This window comes from Acanthopagrus latus, chromosome 17 (genome assembly GCF_904848185.1).
Source record: "Acanthopagrus latus isolate v.2019 chromosome 17, fAcaLat1.1, whole genome shotgun sequence".
In the NCBI taxonomy this organism is placed as follows: Eukaryota; Metazoa; Chordata; class Actinopteri; order Spariformes; family Sparidae; genus Acanthopagrus; species Acanthopagrus latus.
The window spans coordinates 13,058,375-13,076,231 of NC_051055.1; the positions used below are offsets into that span (position 1 = coordinate 13,058,375).

Sequence of the window (17,857 nt, forward strand, 5' to 3'; positions counted from 1 at the left end):
TAATCTCCTCCTCTATCACATTTTTTTCTCTCTTTCTCCTATATAGCTGCTCATTCTCAACTCTTCCCTGCATACCAACAGACACCCAAACACACATACACACACACACACACACTCTCCACTCACCAAGTCCATTTATCAAGGCTAAGTTCTAGTCACCTGGGGATGATTATGGAGATCTGAGCTAATAGCATTCACATCCCTTTATTCTCAACTCTCTCCCTTCTCTCACTCCATCCCTGTGGTCCCCTATTCTTCCCACCTGCCTCTGTCCCTCGCTCCATCCTCATTCTTTCATATATCCTCTCATACAGAAGGTAATATGTTAGCCCTACAAATACATCTAAACACAGCTGGACCCTCTCCAACTCTCTGCTTCACTCACTGACTTACTGAGACAAATCTGTCTATGTTCTTCTATTCAAATATGTGTATTGTCATAGCTAGAAATCAGACTGCCAGAGCATATTTTTACATTTTCATATATCTTTAGTTCTTATTACATATTTATTAATGCAACATCAATATGATGTCAGGATCACCAAATATAGACATTATTACATTATTATTAGATTATACACTATGTATTTCTTATATGGTGATGTGAGTCCCACGTTTCAACATGGGGGCCCAATAAGAAACATAACCAACATTAGAGCTTAACAGCGCACTAAAATATGTTCCTGAAACCATTTCAGATGTGCCTAATTTTACAGCCTAATTTTTTGACGCTATTGCATTTATTTTGGTCAAAGATTGCTCTTTCAGCCAACCTCAGTTCATATATTTGAGCTAATATTATGCAACATATGAATCCTGTCCTTATAATATTTTTTTCTCCAACATGAAACAATGCTTCAAGAAAAAAAAGGACTGCAGCTAGGAAGAAAGCCCACCTCAATGGTAACTGTATCTGTTTTCCAGGACATGAAAACTACTCTTCAAATTTCAATTATTATCATCTATCCCTGACTATTTCTCAAAAAACACAAACACACACACATTCTTGCACAAGGGAGTGTGACTGCTTATATTCTGGTGAAAGATGTGTACTGATAGTTAATTAACTCACTCACTGAGCGAGATCTGCTTCATCTCACGTTGATAGTGGCACTGGAAAGGTTATGTCTGTGTCCCATACTGATGAGAAAAGGTAAACCTCCACACTTGCCTCTAAAGGGCCTTGTTTACTGCTTTTGCTGCTTATAAAAAGTTATATGTAAAAATTTCAGACTTTCAAAACTGAACTAACATTATCAACTAAATGTGAAAAAATAACTCTGTTGACATCATGTACAATGTTCTACTGAAATTAACATGCCAACTAGCTACCCCTAGCCCGTTCTGTGTTGTAATACTGCCTTGTATCTCAAGAGGTGATAGTAACTCACTGCCAGTCTGCCCTCAGTTCAACATGAGAGGAAAAAGAACTAGTGCTGCCCTGAGGGTGTATCCTTACTGCATGTCATGCATATTAAAAGGCACTGCTGCCAGTTAGACCAATTAAGGACAGGTAGCTATTGAATGGAACAGCTGAAGCTCTTGCCAAGCAACCATTATCATCACCACCAGCCGCTGCTGGCAAGAAATCACACTGGGTACAAAGGAAAAAGGTGATGGAATTAGAAGCAAAATGAGTAAACATAGCCATTACAGTCTATTGCATATATTTTAGGGTAAGCTTTAAATAGCTTATACTTATCAAAAACGTTATAACAAAATGTGAAGTTAGCTGTTTGTTGATTTGCAGTATAAAACAGTTCCACTAGTCCTCGTGGCTAGCTGAATTAGCTTGTCAAAATGCTATAGGATAGACTGTATATTCCTTTATGTCTTAATATAAAGACTGGACTACCCAACATTCTTGTCATATGCTGCCTCCAATTGGGATTTGGAGTATAAATTTAAAAGGTGGCCAATTCTTATGTATCACACCTTAAATGTGCCCCTTAACATCCACAATGGGCATGTCCCTGTAGCTGTTTCTTTTGGTCGCACTTTATGTCCTCCATCCATCTCCCTTTCCCTTTCATCTTTCTTCCTATTGTCCCTTCTTGCTTACCTTCTCTCACTCCCTCTCAGACCTCCTTCTATCTCTGTTTCCTACTCGATCTAGTTCTCCATCCATCCCTCCTGTGGCTATTCAACACAGTTGTGTTCCAGACAAACCATCTGGTGCACTTTATTAATGACTGACCCTACATGGCCTAGACGTCGCCTAGCTGCCACCACTTGCTGTGTGTGTGTGTGTGTGTGTGTGTGCGTCTGTTTGTGTGTGTGTATGTGTGTGAGAACAGGTGCATAGTGACTGATGATGTGATGTTGTGTGCAGCTTTAACCACCGAAGCAGGTGTGCTGGTTACAGGGACCCTAACATATTATTCTGACAGTCTCTTTCACCTTTAACTGTTCTCTGTCAAGCACAGATATACTCACAATTAGCTTAAATTTCAACATGTAGATGACCAGTGAAGACGGCTATTAGAAAGCATGACAATGTGAACATGGAGATCCCATTCAAGGTAATTATAAAAATGTGACCTGTTTTGTTGCCTGTATATATAGCCCTTTTCAATGCGTCACATGTGACTTACAAAAAACCATAGTCATTAAATAAACAATAAACCTAGATCACATAATTATTTAGTATGTCAAAAACAAAGCTGACACTAAAAGGTTTCCAGGAACAGGAACCAGCAATATGCCACAGCCTGACAATCAAAGAGCTGCTTGTGGAATGAAGCCTTGGACAGATGCGTGCTGACATCCAACCACTGACAATAAAAGTCAGATGAGACAGATGGGGAGAAGGAAAGGAGAGGGTAAAAAAAAGATAAGAAAAGCAGCAGCTGTGATGTGGTTGTCTGGGGATTGATCCCTCCAAGACACACTCAGCTTCTCCTCAGAGAATGAATGGATATGGATGGGAGGAGAAAAAAAGAGAATGACTTATGAAGACACTCCACTTGAAAGAAATGTGTCAACACTTTGATGGTAAAGACTGAGAGAGTGCAAATGCAAGAAGGGCTAGAAGATACAGCAAAGGATATAGCATAAAGTAGGAGGTCATACAAAAGAAAAAAGGTCAACCATAAACATATCAGGCACAAGTAAAAGCTGCATGTATGGTTAAGATTCAATAATGCGAGAAGTGCTGCACACCAATGTTCTACAACATCTTTAGGAGGGGGATGGTCATAGTTGAATTATATGATAAAACATGAGTAAATGTGGATGGAAGTAATGATATAATCAACTAAGAATGGGGCAACTTTAAATATGTTTGCAAGAGCAAACCTATGTAACGAATCTTAAATTAAAGCAGCTACAAGGACCTCTCATTTTCTTTAATGATTCCAGCCGTTCCTATAGACAAAAACTAAATCAGCATCACTGCTTTATGACGCAATAATCTTGACAGGCTCCTGTATTTGTTTGGATAGCAGGCAAAAAGAAATATATGTTACATATTTTTAATACTGCTCTTCTGTTTCAAGCGCGACTAGCTAGTAGGATGCATAGCTATGAGGTAAGGTATCTATTTGTTAGCTGTAAGTCTATAACTAACAGATTTGGTTGCTCGGTAATAGCAATTTTGTTGAGCTTAACTTATCAATATTAACTAGTCATTTATGTCATTATAATATCAAGCCAAGATATGGCTCAGTGTCAAGGCCAACATAAAATGTAAAGTAATAATATGTCAGTTTTGTCTGAAGCCATGTGGAAATCCAGCTGTATCTGCCACGCACCAACAGATGATAGAGCAGCTTTTTCTCAAGCAGCGAGACTCCTCAGTTCATCCTCAGCACCTCGCCATAAAAACTAGTTTTAGTTTAATGCCTAATTATTTGCAGGGAATCAAAGCCAGTGACAGGCATTACGACTAACTACGACTACCATACTACACAAAAATAGCCAGTCCTGTCACTAATAGTCTCGTTTTCGCATGTAGGTCATATAGAAGGAACTCCTTGTAGTATATAACTAAAATATGTACGTAAAATTGTGAATCAATCCACGGTCAAGAAGAACATAATGAAAATAATGAGCATAAAGTACCTTTAAGGATACACTGCAAGGGCTGTAGAAAGCTGTTAATTTATGTTTTACAACTATCTTGCAGATGACTGTGGCTATGAGAAACCCATAAGGCAAAAGGTCAAGAAAACACTGGAGCTGCTGATGGCGGTGTTTTTAATCGGCGTTACTCTCTCACTTTTGCTTTCTCGCTTACACACTTCTTTCGCAACAATTATGGCTTCATTAGCCGGTAATTGTTTCATTTGGCAGCTGATTGGGAGAGAGCGAGGGAGGAAGACAGGGATGTGTTATACAGAGAACAATACAAGGTTCAAATGAAGCAGGAACTACCAGGAGACAGTGTGTTGCAGTTACCCTACTTCAGTAACAGCCTTTGGATATAGGCACAAAAAAACCTCTGACTTCTGTCAGTAAAGGTAAAAAAATATACATATTTCAAAATGCCTGTCTTGAATTACCCTGCTAGATCAACTGTTGATAGAAAACTTTAATCTACACTCTTTAGGGTGTATGGCAATTTGCATAAATGCTGCAGCGTTAAGACTGATCGTCTATCTCATCCAATCACAGTCAGTTACCTTTTGTTCAACCCAGTCCTGCCCAGGTATTCTCCACTTTTAACAAATTTGGATTTTGTAGTATTACTTCACTGCCAACATTAAATGTTTAACTCTAATGCAGTCTTTAACATTTAAACATTTACACATTAACACTGTTTTCCATCATACAGTATGTGTACCCTATGTGTCTCTCTGTCTGAAGGGGACAGACACACACCCCCAAATACAGAAATGTCTTTTAGGATTAGTAATATTAAAATTCCTAAAGAAGTCATGACAGAACTGGAACAGGCTTTTACATTTTTAGATGACAGGAGGCTGGCCTGTGTCTCCTCAACCCACATACACGTACATTTGTGTGTGCACTTACAGTACATTCATATGTGCCTGGAGTCAGTTTGAATATCTGTTCCTTTAATAACTATGTATTCCTGCTCATAATACGGCTTCCGCTATAATGAGTGATTTGGTGAATTTTTTATTTCTATTTTGGCTCGTTTCAAAGCTGATATCCCTAACTAGTTTAAGTTACCATAATCTGTACTAGCAGTTATTGTCTGTTCAAGGGCTTGGGCAATCAAACATACTGTATTTTGAATATTGTGCGATAAGATGAGGTGAATTGTTCTCATATCTCTATTACTTTCCCACACGAGCAGCTAAATCCAGCCCCAAACCAGATATGTCCTCTGATTAGTGGTAAAAGGGTCTCTGTCTCTTTGTCCATACTCACCATATATGCTGGTACTTGCTCCATCTTTGCAGCAGGTGTACCAGGTCTGGGGTAAAACTGGTTGATGAAGAGACTTGGGAATTGGTAGAGTTTCACCAGGTCTATTGTCTCTTGGAAGTCTTCCTCTGTCTCCCCAGGAAAACCACAGATTATATCTGTGGCAATGGTTACCCCTGGGACCCTAAAATAGACAGAAATAGATAGCCTTTTAGGCAATGTATATATTTCTGTTATTTTTTTATGTTGCTGTAAATATGTTAAACTAAGTGCTATTGAGGTTCCCTTGAGAACTTAACTTCTGCTTAACATCTGGTGCTGTAATGAAATAACAACAAAGCTCCTTTGAAGACATTAAAACAAAATAATGGCATCATGAGAAATAATTGTTTATTATGTTGTATTGTTTTGTACAAAACACCACATAACATATGTTCACTTTGGTTATTGAATTAATCAAGGAGCATCATGGAGAGCAACAATCTTCTTTCTAGAGGTATCTCCTAGGGACACCAATTCATAAAAATGTATTAATTAAATTACTCTGAAGTTTACGTATTACAGATATTTCCCACTGTTGCTATGTGTCCTTGAAAAAACATGTGAGGCACCATAGCATTAAAGACAGATAAAGCCTCTCCCTTTGGACTCATTAAACCAATCAAACCCTGATTAGCAACCTCTGCTGCCAATCAATATTTATTGATTATTGATCAGTTGGCTCATTGGATTAATTGTAGCCAGTAGAATGTGGGAAAAGATGCATTGATTAGTTCTATATATTATGTATGTATTGACAGCAGACGGACAGGTTTTGAAAGACCTCCAAGGCTAAGGCATGGCTGTCAGTCAGAAGACCAAGTATCACTAGTCTTAAGTAACCACTTGACATTCCCATTGATACATATGCAGTTTTGACATGTAAGAATACAGTTTCAATGATGAGGATTGATCTAAAAGGCATTTACCATCATGTAGCTGTAAATGACCAATGTAGGACCTCTGCTGGAAAGATTATTTCATTCACAACTTTATTCCGACCAGCAAAGTGGCACAAGTTAGTGTTAGCGCAACAGGTCTAACTGAACAGATCTCCTTTGAAAAAACCTAAAGGAAACTGGAAGAGGAAGACCCTAGTGATTGAGTAAACTATCAATCACAAGTAATTTGGGGTTGCTCCTCTCAATTGAATCCTTCAATCCATCTATATCTGTATTCTTGCCAATGTTTTAGTCCTAAATCATTTTTCACCAAGAATCTCACACCTGATTTTGTAATTCCTTCACTAAGCGTATATTTTCCCTGCTCTTACAGATTCAATGCCTGGTTACAAATGTGTTCACAAGAAACAAGGACCAGATTTGGATTAAATGTAAGATCATGAAGAATTGTGTCTTTTTTAAAATCCACATTAAGAGACACATTAAGACAAGAAACAAACACGCATAAGCAAACACGACAAGGCCGACAAAGACAGCTCAACAAAGACATTAAGAAAAGAGTGGAAAGGACATTTTCTCAGCAATCGACAACATGATGCATCTTTAATTACATTAACTTCCTGCATCTGCAACCCCATGATAACCCCTGACCTATTGATAAGTTTCAATTGGCTGCTGGTCATTAATATTAACCAATGGCCTGTAGGCATAGGCATCCTTGACCTCTTAGATCTGCCTGACAACTCCCCTATGGAAAAGTAAAACTAAATAAATTAAAAACTAAAATCTGAGCATGGAATGTAGAAATGGATGAATAAATGAATAATTCTTGATTTGTGATTAAAATGTACTTGAATCCCCTCAAGCAGTGCTTCCAAACCCCCTGAGTATTTCACAAAAACTACATAGTTTAAATCCTCTACTTTGTTAGGTAAACAGAGGAGTATTTTCTGCCTGTAGGCTTTCTACAATAATTAATCAAGTAAAGCATCCTGAAAATGGAAAGATTTAGTTTGGAGCCAAGGTTCTCTACTGTGTTTAGCCACATGATAGTAAATCAGTTAATAACTTTTTGCAGGTGTGTGGTGTAAGTCCAGAAGCCACATTTGAGAAATGTTGTGCAGCCAATGCAAGGATCTAATCACACAAAACACTCCAGGGATGAAAGTTTAAATAAATAATAATAATACAAATAAAAACTTGCATTATTTATTGCCATTTAATGCTTGCGTCACCAGAGTATAAAATACATATAATAGACTCCCCCAAGCGATTCCAATAATAGCAGTGGGAGGGAAGGTAAATAAAATTAGCAAAACAAACAAGCAGGTTTTTTCTTTTTCTGGCCTCAATAGATAACTGTCTTTTGCATCTCCCCAAGGCATGTGTATCCAATTTGTGAAGGCCCTTTGGTAGTAATGGTGATGAGGAGGTATGAACTGTAGGTAGCCAGTGTGTCCTTTTCATTCTTGCAGTAGTACTAAGAAAATGTACACCATTGCCAGAAAAAAAAATTGCAATCCGGGCTAGGGGTGCAAAGTAACACATGGAGATAGAATACTGAGAGAAAAGAGCAGGGAGTGAGACTGGTGTGAATTGGCTTTCGTGGATTTTCTTAAGGTGGAGGCTCAGAGGGAACAAAAACATGCACACACACACAGTGTCATTTTGACACCTCTGTCTATCCCAGATCTAAGGGTGATGGAGGTGTGATGTGCGAGACTAATGAACAAGAACCACACTGATACTCGCCTTGTTAAAAATGAGAGGGGAAATGCATGATGTTATGGTTCACCTTTTCTAAAAACAGAGCGCAAGGATGAGACACAAGCAAAGACGGAGAGAGAAAAGGAGAATATCAAGACAGGAGACAGATTAGGTGTCAGCTCAACTTGCTTTCAATTAAACCGATGCACGAAGAGAGCTATTTTTAAACTAAAAAAATGATCTGTATTTCTAACCTACTGGACATAATTTTAACAGTGGATGAGTGTCTTCTTTCCCCAAACAAGCCTGTCAGTTTTATATCCATCCATCCTATTTTGTATCACATTTGTACACTAGATGTTGGAAACAAAAAAAAATAGGGACGTCACAGTTTATCGAGTTACGTCAAAATCAAAATGTACCAGAAATGAACACTGTGACACTGTGTAAACACGTGTGTATAGAAAAATGGGGCTCATCAACCTAACTATCACCTTTAAATGCATTCTAGATGTCTGTTTATGAAGGACATATTAGTTTTCAGTTTGATACGTTCTCAGACAATGATCTGTTTCAATGGAAAATAAACTAATGCACCTGTAAACATATCACACACACTGTATGATCAGACAGGAGGACCACTTTTTAGAAACAGCTAGCAGTCAGTTGCTCCTGCTGTATTTCCTGTAGCTATTTCAGAGTACAAAGACACTGCAGCCCCTGAAGCCCCTAAAACAAAAGAGACTGAACAGAGGTGTGAGTCTGTGTGTGTGCTTTGTTTCTGTCATTTCTTCCCCTGCCCCATGTGGGCAAAGAGACCACATCCCTGAAGACGGTAGCCTCCATTAGCCATGGTGTGTTACCACTCTAAGTTAGCATTTACACAGGGGCAATGTGTTCATAGGAGACTAAAGTCTTTTAATTAAAACTTGAGATAAGCACACAGTCAGTCTTCCATCTACCTCAATGGGCTGAATTAAGTCTCATAAAACACACCATTGTCTTCAGCACCATTATTATCAACTCTTTGTTTGCTGATGCCTCATATGTGCATACGTGTATATGATTTTCCATATACATACAGCCATCCTCCTAATCATACATTCAAAAATATGTGCACTAATATGTGGGCATGTTTGCATAACAGATGCCTGTGAGCGCCCTCCGTGATAAGATGAAGGCGAGACCGGTGGGACAGAAGAGCCCTGAAAAATGACAGTAGTGTAGCATGGAAGTGTAGAGAGGAAAGAAGACTGGTGGAAGGATGGAAGGATGAAAGCGGAAGAAAGACAATCTGGGAAAGTAAATATTTACCTATTCATCTGCAGGAAAGAGACCATGCTACCCATCTGTGATACAGTGCATGTGCTGTGTGTGTGTTCTCTGAAATGATAATGTGTGGTACACTGGGGCCACTGTGGCATAGGAGATGGGAGCGAGACATGGTGATAAGGAGAGGAAGAAAGAGATGGCGATAGTAAAGGGACAGGCTATAAAGTTTGCAAAGCTGCTGTCTTGCTGCTGTCTTGAGGAAAACTACTGAATCAAATCACATTAACATGTAATCCGACGGTTTTAGCATGTTGTGTGAGTGAGTGCAGGGGAGAGAGAACAGCAACAGCTGGGGTGAGAGTGAAAACTAATTCTACAAGGACGGAAGTTTGAAGACTACAGGCCCATAACATGTGTGAAAATTATGTTCAAGTCAGCTAAATCAATGCTTATGTGAGTTAGGTTTTCACTGGAGCCATCTGTCCACTCATCTCTCCATTTAACAAAAGGTTGAAACAAGGTACATCATCTCTTTGACCTGACATTCCAAGGCCATGTTCATACCTGGTATTATCTGTCCTCGATGATCTCATCAGGAGACATTTGCATCACTTCGAAAATATAATGACATCTTTTACCAAAAGAAAGAAATAACAATGTATAATACCTTCCAAATTTACAAAAAGAGCAAAATATTTCAGAATTTCTTATAGACAGCAATTAACAAAGTTTATGATGTTGTTGCTAATGCAACATGTCAAAAATTGTGCACATTTTAAGGGAGCCTGGGGACTTTTCCACAGGAGACAAAGAAGTAGCTCTTATTTGTCACTGTTTAATGTGTTTAATATACGGTATGTTTAACGTAAATAAAATGTTAAGTTTTGTATAAATTATGCAATTTGCTGAAACAGTATGTTCAAACAGCTGCTAAATGTTGGCAAGTAAGATACACTTTGGACAGCAGAAAGGCAGGTATAGTTAGGCTGCGACTGACACTTTTAACAAGGCAGAAACAACATAATGTATTTCATTTAATACTGGAATTACAAGGCGGCAAAAATTATTATTTTGAATTTGTCAAAGCCCTTTCTTAAAGTTTTTAAAGCTTATCTGCAGGCAACTAGTCTTTATATTGTGCAATTTGTTAAGGGAGTCTGGGGATAATGTGATTTCTAGATAAATAGTTGGGTCTGTTGAAACAGTGTGTGAACAAAGATGTAAAATGCAACCTATACTTCGAACTGTCCATATGTGACTGGATCCCCAAGAACTCATGTTGATACCACATCTGAACAGGCCAAAATTGTAAATCTACTGAAGTGTGTTTTTGCATCACCTTTAAACTGCCTAATTACAGTGTATTAATCTTTATCAGTATCCCCATGCATCTCTGTCAGTAAACTCTGAAATTAAAACTCTTTATTCTGATACATAGTTGAACATAAAACACCTTTTTAAGAAAAGCAACAAGTCCCACTGTAAATTGTGCTGAAGCACAGAATGGCTACTGCTAAACATTTCTTCAAAATGATGGCAACCAGGTGCTGTCAAACTTCTTTTAAAAATGAAATTGGCTTTAAAAAGTAAAATCATCCCTACAACAGATGTCTTGCAAAATGAACTCGACCCTTAAGAGTCTGGAAAATATTCTTTAAAAAATTCTGAAAACTCATCAAATCCCTCTCCAACATAAATATAAAGAGAAACAGCACGGTCGTGAAGGTCATCCATATCTTTGTTTACAGCAATTTACTGAGATTAAATTTCTTGTGAAGATGTGATGTTTGTGCATACGGAGACATCACTTGTCATATGATTAACATGTATCATTATTGCCTGAAGTACATTAAATGAAAAAGTGTCAGTGAAGTTAAATAAACAGTTTGTCAGTTGTCACCTTGATTTGTGCTGCTTGCTCGTCTCTGTAGTTCGTTCACAGGTTTTCTACCCCTTTCTTTCAATTTCACATCTTATTTCACATCTCATTTAATTGTTGCTGTGAGAATGTTACACTTTTGTGGTTGCATATGTGTAGTTCATCATGTTAAACATCTCATGCAATGTTTCATCTAACAGAAAATGATTCCTTCCTGAAGGGGAGACAGAAGGAACCTATAAGAAAGGGGGTGAAATAAGGACACTTGTGAGAAGTGTAAGTAATCACTCAGACACTTAAGTGTTTGATTTAGCCATGGCAGCTGGAGGTAATGGTGCTGTCATGTAGCGGCTCAATTTACAGTGACAGAGAGAGAGGGGAAAAGGTCTGCTTGGTTATCACTCACTTTCCTCAACCACTTCGACCATCAACAATGAAGCAAGGCACTGAGGAGGCACCAGGTGACTGGACAGATAACAAGAGGATTTCAGACAGGTTAAAATTTTACAGCAGAACAATAGCTCTCCCTGTAGATGTAAAATGACTTAGGATACCTAAATGAAAGTTACAATGCCCTGAAAACCTGATTATATCTGAAAATAGAGTTAATAGAGGTAATGATATTGTCTAATTCAATCTATTTGTGGGCAGGATGCTGTGTCTGAAAAGTTTCATGAATCTGAACACACTAGATCAAACCAGGAATTTAAAATCAAATTTCTCAATTGGACCTGCTAGTATTGGGAGTATACACTTTATAAACATGAATACTCTTAAATACAGATGTTCTAAATGAGAGTTAAAGAGTTTGGAGCTTCCAAGGCAGCTGGAACAGACGATAGATACATGGCATAACAGGATAACAAGCACCAAGTAATGCAATTACTATGTGAGACAAGTTAGCATTTTGCTGTGAAGGGATTCAACATCTGGAAGATTTAAAAAAGAGAAAGAGAGAGAGAGAAGTAAAAGCAAACACTGACTAATGTGATTGAGAGTGAAGAGGAGACAGACAAATGATTGGTTAAGAGACAGAAAGAGATGGGTGATGGCTTCAGTTGGCCTGAGAGAAGTTGTCAAACTGCCAAATAGATTTTCTCAAACTACTTTTCTCACTTTTCTATCCCTAAATCATTGCTTGCTCTCAGTACATCTTGTAGAGTGTGGAACGATTGTTGTTTTACTTGAAAAATCCATCCCTCCATGCACAAGCACACGCGCAGGCAGTGCCATATTAAAAGCACTGAGCCATGACAGTATTCTTGAGTTAACAGTCTCGTTCTTAGCCTCACACTATCTCACACATCTTTCGCCCTTAAACATCGCCTCTTGTTAACTATTATTTGTCTTTAATGGGGATGATTGGAATACAGTTTTAAAAATTGGAAAGAAAAAAAAGCCTTTAAAAATGTGTATTTGCTATGTTTAAGCAGTGGGTATTGAATATCCTTTGGTTATGTTTTAAATAAATGTGTGGGTTGTGTGAAAAGGTAAACAAGTGGTATGGGATGGAAGCACAGAGTGAGTAAAAACACTGGATATGCCGTTGGTGAATACCAACACATTTGTCTACCAAACCTGCAGGTCATTTGTAAAGATCGAGGTGGCTGCAGTGGAATGAATGGAGAGCCAAGTAAATAATGATCCCACTGGAGTCATCAGTAAACTTTATCATTTAATGAAACAGCCTGAACACAGCAGAGCAGAACTGCAGTTCAATTTAACACGCACGCACACGCGCGCATGCGCGCGCACACACACACACACACACTTCATTAGCCTTGGACAAGGGTAATGAGAACACACACACACACGCACGCACATTTCATTAGTCTGAGGGAGGAGTAATAAGAGCGCACAGACACCACAAATCCATCCAATCACACTTTTCACACATACACACATCTATGAACACACAGACACACACATATCTCGTGCATATATAAGCGTAAGAAGGCTGAAGTGCAAAGGCATGACACTCGTGGCTGTCTAGCCAGGCGTTAAATGGACTGTCCCTTTGCACTTTATTTCAATTTAATCCAACCTTCATTGACATACCCGCAGTATGTGATTCATCATCCTATCCCGCTGTGCTGACCTGACCCGCACAGATATGGATAACATCAAAGCACCGGATAAATGCTTGACATAAAAGCCTTACCTGACTCAAATCATCAGTGGACACGTTATCAAGCTGCTCACCCACGGAGAGCTAGAAATTTGCTAATGTCATAAATTGAAATATGTGACTACACATATCCATCATCTCTTTTTGTACAAAGACATAAGTAGGTTCTCCAGGGTCCTGACTGGTTCTTTCCTCGAAGCCAGAAGTTTAAATCCTGGCTCTTCCCAGTTCCTATGAGCTCTCCTCTCTCAGCCAGACTGCAAGAAAGTCTGTTTATGTGCTAGATATGTCTTTGAATAAAACCTTTAAAAGTGCCTTGCTGCTGGTGGTGCTTCAGGGATGGGAAGAGGAGAGTCTCATTTTCATGTTGCACCAGGGTTTCCCCTAGGCCCTGGTGTAACGATGTTCTACAATGCGATAAAAGATGATTGATTAATAGAAACAATTTCAAAGTGAGGGAAAACTGTTTACTACTGTCTTCAGACCTGCTTCTCACAACAGAGGCAGAGATGCAGGGTTCATAGGGAAAAGCTCTCCAGCTGACAGTGAGGCTAACTTTTAGGTTAGCAAGCCAATTATGGGTAATCTCAGTTATGCAGACACAGTCCATCTCAATGTTGGACACATTCAGCCTTAAACAGAGAAAATGGATCAAAGGCACAAAAACCTGTGAAAGCAATCACAACAGAAAACAAGGTAAACACTGATTTTTTTTTTTATTCCTAAAGTTGGTGGTTTTCTCTTAGAGAGGTAATTAACTGATTAATTATTTTTAACTAACTAATCATTTTATGAATCATTAAGCTGATGGTCATTAGAGTCCAAGAGCAGCATCATATGGCCTTTTCTTGAGAATGAGGAAGAACCTGTCAGGGAAAATCAATTAGTGTCCCTTTAATGTGTGATTTCTGCAGTAAAATGAGCTACATCAGACACACTTTGATATACAGAGTACACAGGACAATCCATTAAAACCAGCCACACTACCTGACATACATACTACGCCATCTTAATGCATATTTACATCAGCTATAAGTAGAAGTCCTCTCACAGTATCACTGCCTAGAGTTAAAAACAGTTATTACTTCATAAAAACACAGGGCGTGTATATTGTGTTTTATATGAGGTAATGACATCTCTTTGCAGCTACAAAAGTAGAAGAGCTGAACAGGTTTACATGAAGAGAAGATTTTGACAGAAAATGTTCCTCTCTGTAGACAGCAGTGAACAGAACATTACACACAAATACCAACTACTGGCTACACATCAGAGCTAGTTGCCAGTGATGATTCACTTGAGAGTGGAATAATTGTTGCACAATGGTGTCAAAAATACACTGTCATTCAATCACACACACACTCTCTTTCACATATGTACACAAACAGATTATTGTCCATCAACTGTGAGCGAATCTGCAGCGTTGAAAATGAGCTTTGAAAGGTAGCATGACTCAAACACTGAAGTAGAGAAATATGATACGAGACAGAGAGAGACTGAAAGGTGAGTCAGATAGTGAAACAAGTCTGTGTTCTTAGGTGAACACAAGTATCAGCTGACCTTGTGCGTGCATGCGCACCCTAGAAGGGTGCAGACACATGGAAAGTTAACACTTTGCTGCTGTGTTACTTGACTTTCAAATATGATTGTGAGAGATTGTTTACATATTCACATTGTACTGAGAAGCTACCTGACTTGCAGTCATGCGTGCCTGTGAAGATGCAGGTGTAAGCATTAGCATTAGCATGTGTAGAGCCAATAACTAAAACACTTACGGCTAACCCAGGGGTATGGTTTAGCTGTGTGTTTGATGGAGCCGAAATGTATAACCCATAAAAATAATAACAAAACTATTCCTTGATTGAATGGGTCTCATGAAATCTAATGTAGAACAATCTAACTGAATAAACAGTCTCAGTATCTAAATCTGATCTCAAGCAGTTTCAGTTTGTACTTTGCGTATTTTGTAGGTGGGAAACCAGTCAGTGTACTTTCCCATACTAGCATACAAATATGATTTGTCTGAGGGACAAGGAAACAAATACAAGTATATCTTTTAACCAAATACAGAAAAGGACGTTAGGAAACTGCGGTAACTCAAACATAACCTCAGTCCTTCAGGAGCACCGATAACCTTGAGGCCCATGAGTCAAGCCCACATTAAAGCATTTCACTGATAAAAATGACAATGATAAAGTTAGTGAGGGACAATATTGACTTGATGTCTGAACAACTTCAAATTTGTCATGAAAAAGACAAGTTGATAATGAACAAAAGCAAAGTGAATATCATCTTTACAGAAACATCAAACTGGTTTTTACTTTAAATTAAATGGGGTCTAGAGTACTGTGTTGATGCAATTCAAGGAAAAAGAAAACACCTTGTTCTTTCTTAATTATTCTGGCAGGGGGTGTAGACGGGTTGGGCTGTTTTGCCACCTGCTCTTTGTGACCTCTGAGAGGGTTAGAGTTTCACTGCTGCTCTGACATGTTTTAAAGACATGAACTCACACACTTATATAAGTGTCAGTGCTCTCTGTCCTTCTGCATTTCTTCCCCTCCCCTTTCTCATGCACACACTCACACTGCACTCCAGCATTTGTGTATGTGTGTGTTCTATTATCTCTTAAGACAGGAAGGATAGGTTATGTGGTCTGAGGGGCTTAATAATAAATTAACACAACTTAATGAAGGTAAACTTAACTCCTGTAATTATAGTGAAGCTGTGTATCCTGTGTGAGTGTGTGCGAGTGAGTGTGGTTTGTGGCAAGGAAATATGGTATAATCCAGAGGAAGTGTCAATAAGACAAGGATGTGTTAGGAACTGCCAAGAGTCATTATCCACAAGCTGTTTCTCTCTCAGCTGCAGACACACACAAACCTCAGTTTCGGCTTGTTGTGAAGTTAATGACTCGTTCTCTCCTGGTTTCCTGTTGTTTAAACGGAGCCAATTCACAGCCCTAGACTTATTGACACACACAGTCAGCCAGGTATGTAGGCAGGAAGCCTCCCCCTCTTTCACTCCTTCCTGGATTAAATCACCTCTGTACACAAACACGCACAAATCAACAAGCAGACAAATTGATAAATAGTATTCCCATTCTACTATCTGCAATGTTAATATAAACATAAATAAGGAAATCTTACTCATGTAAGCTAGATCCTTAAATCAGGTAGATCGTGGCAGACTTTGTGGTTTTAGTTCAATGTGTGTGTGTGTGTGAGAGAGGGCAGGAGCAGGCTGGTGTACTGAAATATGAGATTAATGTAGAACTACTGTCCTGAAAAGAAGAAAAGAAATGTGCAGTTCCTGTAACAAGACAGGCTAATTGGCCCAGCAGATTTTAACATGCCACAAACAGCCTGATAACTTCTAAATGATTTCATAGCTATCATACACTTGCCCCCATTCAGGGGCCAGTCGAACATACAACCAAGCATACACACTTCCTTTTCCAGGACCTGAAAACACCATCAATGTGTAATATAGGCTACAAGAGTTGACACACAAGCATTTTCCTGATAAGCAATAAAAGTGGGAGGTCAGGTTTCATCAGGTTTGACACTCTAAGTCACAAGTTACCAAATTTTCAACTGTTGAGTATTTTTTTTTTTTTTTGCCAAGCAGCAGCAGAGTTATATCAGAAGAACTGCTGAGGAGGCGTGCAATGCTGTTTGTAGCCAGTTCACTAGTGATATGTGTAAATAATACACACATTCTATTGTTGTGCTGATGTATAATTTGTACATTGTTATACAACAATAGGCCATATCAGAGTGACTTTATAACGTGCAAAGAAATACATGGATGTAGCATCTGTGGTGTCACATTTATTTAAGTTTCTCAAAGAAGACTTTTTTCCAGCGATGTGTTTGATGTCGGTGGTCATCCAAGCTGTTACCAGAGCCATAAAATCCAAATCAGGACAAAGACAGGGTCGAGTCTGACAATCTGACATTCACACCTACTTCTCGCTTTGATCGGTCAACTGCGCGAAGGATAAAAAATATGAAGGGGTTTGAAGTTCTCTCTCCAACGCTCTTTTTTCATTCTTGACACAATTATATGTGTTACTTTTCACATATAGGCTACAACCATGTGCAACACTATGGATGTCTTCCAGAAGAAACTGTCTGAAAATGGGTGCGATTACTTCCATTTTTAGGCAATATAATGTCTCCTCCCTGCCCAGATTTTCATTTCTCTATCCAGTCGTGGCGTTTCAGTTTCAATTAGCGTGTCTTCCTTTATAGTAAAATTGTAGGCTGAGGCAACTGTCATTCCAAAAAATACAAATATATCATAATAATATAACAATATATTACATCAAATATGTTTTGTAATTCAGATTCAGTCTTTTCAATTTAGTTTTCATTTCAGCCAGTATCTAATAACCTTCTGGGGGCATTCCGTAATTCCAAGGCTCATGGAAGAAAAAAACTGTCTCCATGAAAGCCTTCAATTAGAAGTGAAGTTGGGATGTCCTATTACTGTAAGCACTGTAACGCGACATGACATGTCCAATATGTGGATATGGTGTGTTTAAAAACACTCAAGTGTGCGTGAGTATATGTGTGTTTGCTGTCCCTGTGCCTATTC

At 38.6% G+C, this 17,857-nt stretch overlaps 1 protein-coding gene across 4 annotated transcripts in view; it reads right to left on the bottom strand.

Annotated features, from left to right (window-relative positions):
- The window catches only part of cdkal1 (CDK5 regulatory subunit associated protein 1-like 1), a 225,970-nt gene that overhangs the window by 62,842 nt on the left and 145,271 nt on the right, over positions 1-17,857 (bottom strand). For all 4 annotated transcript variants that reach the window (XM_037074091.1, XM_037074092.1, XM_037074093.1 and 1 more), the window contains exon 11: positions 5,338-5,518. In XM_037074091.1, the coding sequence (XP_036929986.1) occupies positions 5,338-5,518 (181 nt within the window). The remainder of the gene's footprint in view (positions 1-5,337; positions 5,519-17,857) is intronic.